Below are 5,140 nucleotides of genomic sequence, written 5' to 3'. Positions count from 1 at the left end.
GGGGGGGGGGGGGGGGGGGGGGGGTGCCTCCAGCAGGGGCTCGGGGGACACGGTGCTTTCCCCCGGGGTGGACGGGACTCGTGACGCAGCGGGCAGTGGGAGGTGTGGGAAGGGAATGCCTGGCGTCAGCTCCCTCCCCGTCCCCATCCCCAGGTGAACCTGGCCCTCCCAGTGTTCTTCATCCTGGCCTGCCTGTTCCTGATCGCCGTGTCCTTCTGGAAGACCCCCGTGGAGTGCGGCATCGGCTTCACCATCATCCTCAGTGGCCTGCCCGTCTACTACTTCGGGGTCTGGTGGAAAAACAAGCCCAAGTGGCTTCTCCGTGGCATCTGTGAGTATCGTTGGGCCGCAGCCGGGGCGCCCCTCGTCCCCACCCGGGGGCCCGCCGCCCCCTCCCCCCGCCCCCCGCCCCAGAGTAGGGCCATTTGGTGCTCTGACCTAACCCCACTGTCCAGGAGCAGTGGAGCGCGTGATGTCCCCAGGTCCCGGGGTCGGCCAGCGTAGGAGAGATGCATCCCTGGCGGGGGGGCCCATGGAAACAGCAGGGTTCGGGCCCTGGGACGTGGGTGGCAGTGACGTTTAGCGCACGTGGTCCGGGGCTAAGACGCTCAGCTCGGCAGCAGCTAATCTCAGAACAAGGGATTCCAGAAAACCAGGCTGCCTTTGACGAGCGATGAAATCCCTCCGTCTGTCTCCGGCTTGAACGCAGCTGGCTGACCCAGAAAGGCAGGGGAGGAGAACGCAGGGTCCCTGCACCGCCGTCCTGGGTGCGATTGACAGGCCAGCTTCAGGACCCTGTACTGAAACAGCCTGTACCGTGGCGGGTCCCTGGAGGAGTCAGGCGGTCTGCAGGCCTGTGCCACCATCACCACGTGCCCGTGGGCCCTTGCGCGCTCTCATTGGCGCCCGCCCGCCGTCGCATTGGTGAAGCTTTGCTTCCAGTCTAGACCACCGGCTCCCGGTCGGTCATCTTTCACCGCCCCACGCGCCCAGGGCAGGAACCCCTCCGTCCTGATGTCAACACCCACCCAGGATCAGTGCTCCCGGAGTCTGTGGTGGCAGGTGTCCATCGGGCTCCAGCCCCTCTGCGGGACCACAGGCTAGCCTCGGAGGAGGAGGGCATTCCCCAGCCCTCCAGCAGCGGGCCCTGCGCCCCATTGTGGTTCCTCATAACCCTGGGCTCTGAAAGCGAGGTGAGGGGTGGGGCCGGCCCCTGCCTGTTGCCAGGTTCCTTGGCCACCCCAGCCGGGTGTGCAGGCTGGCACCCAGCGGCAGGGAGGCCGCACAGCGGGAAGGTTCACGTAGGAAGGTGGCCACTCTTGCGGCTTTGGACGGCGTGGCCACGGAGGGGCAGGGGGAGCCGCGGCCCACATCACGCGGGTGCCCCCCCCAGCCTAACTCCGCTATCCCCTCCCCCCACCAGTTTCCACGACGGTCCTTTGCCAGAAGCTCATGCAAGTGGTGCCCCAGGAGACGTAGGCGAGAAGGGCCGAGAAGCTGCCGGAAAGAAACGCACAAAGATCGTGACAAAACAACTCACCTCGAAAAGCGACTCTAGTCCTGTCATCCAGGCAGCTCAGCTGAGCGCCCCACACCGTCCCTCCGCCGGGTCAGGGGGCCGGGGCCACAGTAAAAACTGGTACGAATCTAGTCCCAGAAAGTGAACTTCCACCCTTACCTCCGTGAGCGGTGGACCGAGGAGAGGCCGGGCCCCTGGCGCCCTGCGGACCGTTGGCCACGTTGGGCCCTTCTCCTTCCCACCTTGGTTTATTTGTATTATTTTTTTAATTTAAGTTTTAGGTCAAGTTGACAACACCACGATGCTTAGTTTCTAAAGAACTGAGGGGGAGCGGGGAGAGTTTCCCCTCACGCCCCCCACAGCACGATTGCCTCAGAGGGACCAGGTCGTTTGCGGAGCGCGACCCTTGGCCCGGTCTCGGTGCAGGCTCCCGGGAAGGGAGGGATTCTGAGCACCGGACACTCCAGTCCCACGAACAGAGCGCCCAACACTCCGGCCTCGCCGCGTGGACCTCAGAGCTGCACTGACAGACGGCGGCCCAGACCACACACTTAGCTTTTTTTGTCGTCGCTTGTTGTCGTAGATGTAGTGACTTAGCGAAAACGAATCTCGGGACTTAGGTCTCTTTGCCTTAAAGACCCAAGGGTAGATTTCCTCTCCCGTCCCCAGAAGAGAGAAGAGAAAGTCACTAGAACAGCGGCCTTCAGAGAGTAACACTGGCCCCAGCTCCACACAAGGCTGGTCCCGAGCCCGGTGTCTGCTGTAGGTGGGGGCCTCCGACAGAGGTCACGAGCAGCTGGACGGTCCCTGAGCTGAGCCGCCACCGGTGTGCACTACCCGGGATGTGGCTCAGAGGCCAGCTCCGGGCCAGACCCCAACACCCGGGATGCACTGGGCTTCCGACCTCGTACGTCCCGCCCTGGACGCCAGCCTCAGCAACGGCAGCACCATGGCAGGACTCAGGCGTCTTCTGTGCCCGCCGGACGTGGGCCGTGGGTGGCACCGCCTCCAGCCCGCTCCGCATCCAGCATCAGAACCGGGCTGTAGCTTTTTCAGGCAAGGCCCCAGACTCGGAATCTTCTAGAACCGACCAGACGAGAAAGGCAGACACTGTGACCCCTCGTGGGCTTCCCAGCCGGGGAGTCCCTCGAGGCAGCCGCCTCCCAGCCGGGGCCTGAGGAACCGACCTCATGGGCTGGGCGGCACCCCAGCCAACTGCCTGGCCCCGGCCCCGGCCCCGGCCCCCTCCTGCACGGCCGGGCCCTCTTCACCGCTCTGACTGCTGCTCCGGAGACTTTGTCTTTGTGGTTCCCAAGGCGCCTTCCCCAGGGGCAGCAGCTGGGGCCCGGCCAGTGTGTCCTACTCTGGCTGGCGGCCCCGGGTTACCGCTGTGTGAGGGCAGGGAGCACTGCCCTCCAGGGTCATGCGTCTCCCGCCAGACCCCCATCTTAGGCCCCGGGTGGCTCTGCTTGGTCCCTGACTGCTGACCACCTCCCCAGGGGCGCGCTGAGCTGAGCCCTCAGGCGTCCGGAGGCTGAGAAGTGGGCCGGGCGGCCATTCCTCCTGCTTGGGGGCTGAGCACAGTGCTGGCTCTGGGGGGACGCAGGGGGCTGGGGGGCGGGTGTGGGGAACTGGGGCAGTGTTGCCTTGCGGGGGTGGACTGGGGGCCCGGGGACCCTGTCTCACGCAGGCGGCACTGGAGGGGGGGTGCTGGAGGGGGCCCCGGGAGGTCACAGGTAGTTCTGACATGCGACTGTCCCCGCATCGGTCTGGCACATCTGCCGTGAAGGGGGGTCGGGGCCCAGGCTGCAGTTCCTGGAGCTGTGCCCCCCCCCCCCGCCACCCGGCCCAGGGACCCCCCTCAGAAGGCGGGGACCACCCAGGCGCCATGCAAGCCCGCAGACACTACACGGCGCCTCTGTGGTGACCTTCCAGGTGGGACAGGGACTCTGTCCGACCACCCTACTGACAGGTGCCCCCGAGCGCTCCCCATTTGTCAGGCTTCGTTTGTTTTAAACCAAACCCTGTCATAACCATGAGCGTTTGTTAGCGGTTCTGCTGTTTGATCCTGTCCGACGTGTCGCTAATTTGCAGGGTGCTGTTGGCAGTATGTCTATTTATTTGCGGGGTCGATGGCCTTGCTGCTTCACAGTGTTCCCGCTGTCTCGTGTCCCTGTTGGCGTCGCGGCCACGTCAGCCCGGCCGGGACACCTGCCCGTAATGGTGTCGCTTCACGTCTCTTTCTCTTTTCCCGTTAATGGCTAACCTGTTGTGCTGGGCTGGTTCAGGGTGGGGAGTTGGGGGCTTTTCGTTTGTTTTTTAAAGAAAACCGATCAGAATCTTAAGTGCTGCGGGTGGTTTTCTGTGTCCTGTTCCCAGCGCCACATTCTGGGTGTAGGGAGGGGCCTGGGCATTCTCCCCACAGATGGGGGTGACCACACACCCCTTGGCCCACCTCATTCGTTCGCTCATTCATTCATTCACCGACAGGGCCTCCTTGGGGCCGGCAGAGCAGGAGGCCGGACGTGGGGGCCGTGGGCCCTGCCTCGGGATGTGTGGTGAAGGCCGGGCAGGAGACAGGCTGGGCGAGAGTCGAGGTCGGCCTCTTGGAGGGGCTGCTGGAGTCCGGATGGAGGAGACCCCGAGGAGGGGAGAGCACCACGGGGAGGCACGTGTAGCTGGGGGTCGGGAGGGAGGGCGGCCCCCGGTGGAGCGGGGCCGAGAGCCACGGTGACACAGGCCCACGGACGGCACTCACTCAGTTCCGGCAAACTCCATTCGGAGCGTCAGCGTTCCGAACGGGGCCTTGAGGACCGGCGGGACGGGGGTCTGCCGGGCCGGAAAGGGTGTTTTGGGGCAGCCGCAGCCTGTGCCTCGGTGGATGAGGCAGGACTGTCCGCAACAGCTGCCTTGTGAGCCCAGGTCAGGGGCACGAGGGCACGAAAGACTGGGACTGCGGGTTCGGGTGCTCCGTGAAGGGAGCACCTGCTCCGTCCCGCGGACAGGGGGCCCACCAGAGGGAGGGGGTGCTGCCTGTGGCCCCGAAAGCCGCCGGGCGCGGGTCCCCGGTGCTGCCACCGAGAACACCGGGACCACCACGGCCCAACCACACGCGGGCTCCCTACACACCGAACCCCAGAGCCGAGCGGCCTAGGGGACCCCGCTACACCCCTGCTGGACACCCTCCCCCCCTGCCCCCGGGGGCCTGGTGCCCACGACGGTTCTCACTCCTGCCCAAGTACCGGGCCACCCCGCTGTCTGCTCCCGGGAGCCCAGCTGCACTCGCACAGGAGTCCTGCTTCTGTCCCAGGGAGGCAGGTGGGAAACCTCGTTGTGACTGTTCCGTGGCCCCAGCCCAGGGGCAGCTGCCCTTTCTCTGTTGTTGATGAAATAGGGTCCTGACGCTGTAAAGGACAGTTCTCAAACCTCCCATGGGGAACAGCCACACACCAGCAGTCCGGCTCTCCCTGTGAGGGGTGGGCAGAGAGAGAAGGTGGGAGAGAGGGAGACGGGGGAGAGGGAGGGGTGGAGCAGGGAGAGAGATGTCCACGAGGCAGGGCACCTACTCAGCCACCGTGTCAGGAGAGGAACGTGTTTGCAGGAGCGGCGGGGAGGTTGTGG

At 65.4% G+C, this 5,140-nt stretch overlaps 1 protein-coding gene across 1 annotated transcript in view; it reads left to right on the top strand.

Annotated features, from left to right (window-relative positions):
* The window catches only part of SLC7A5 (solute carrier family 7 member 5), a 32,991-nt gene extending 29,127 nt beyond the window's left edge, over nt 1-3,864 (top strand). The window contains exons 9-10 of the mRNA XM_049622640.1: nt 154-331; nt 1,424-3,864. Coding sequence (XP_049478597.1) covers nt 154-331; nt 1,424-1,479 — 234 coding nt within the window. The 3' untranslated portion in view covers nt 1,480-3,864. The remainder of the gene's footprint in view (nt 1-153; nt 332-1,423) is intronic.
* Nucleotides 3,865-5,140: the final 1,276 nt, after the last annotated feature.

This window comes from Panthera uncia (genome assembly GCF_023721935.1).
Source record: "Panthera uncia isolate 11264 chromosome E2 unlocalized genomic scaffold, Puncia_PCG_1.0 HiC_scaffold_20, whole genome shotgun sequence".
Classification (NCBI taxonomy): domain Eukaryota; kingdom Metazoa; phylum Chordata; class Mammalia; order Carnivora; family Felidae; genus Panthera; species Panthera uncia.
This window is presented reverse-complemented; position numbering and strand designations above follow the sequence as displayed.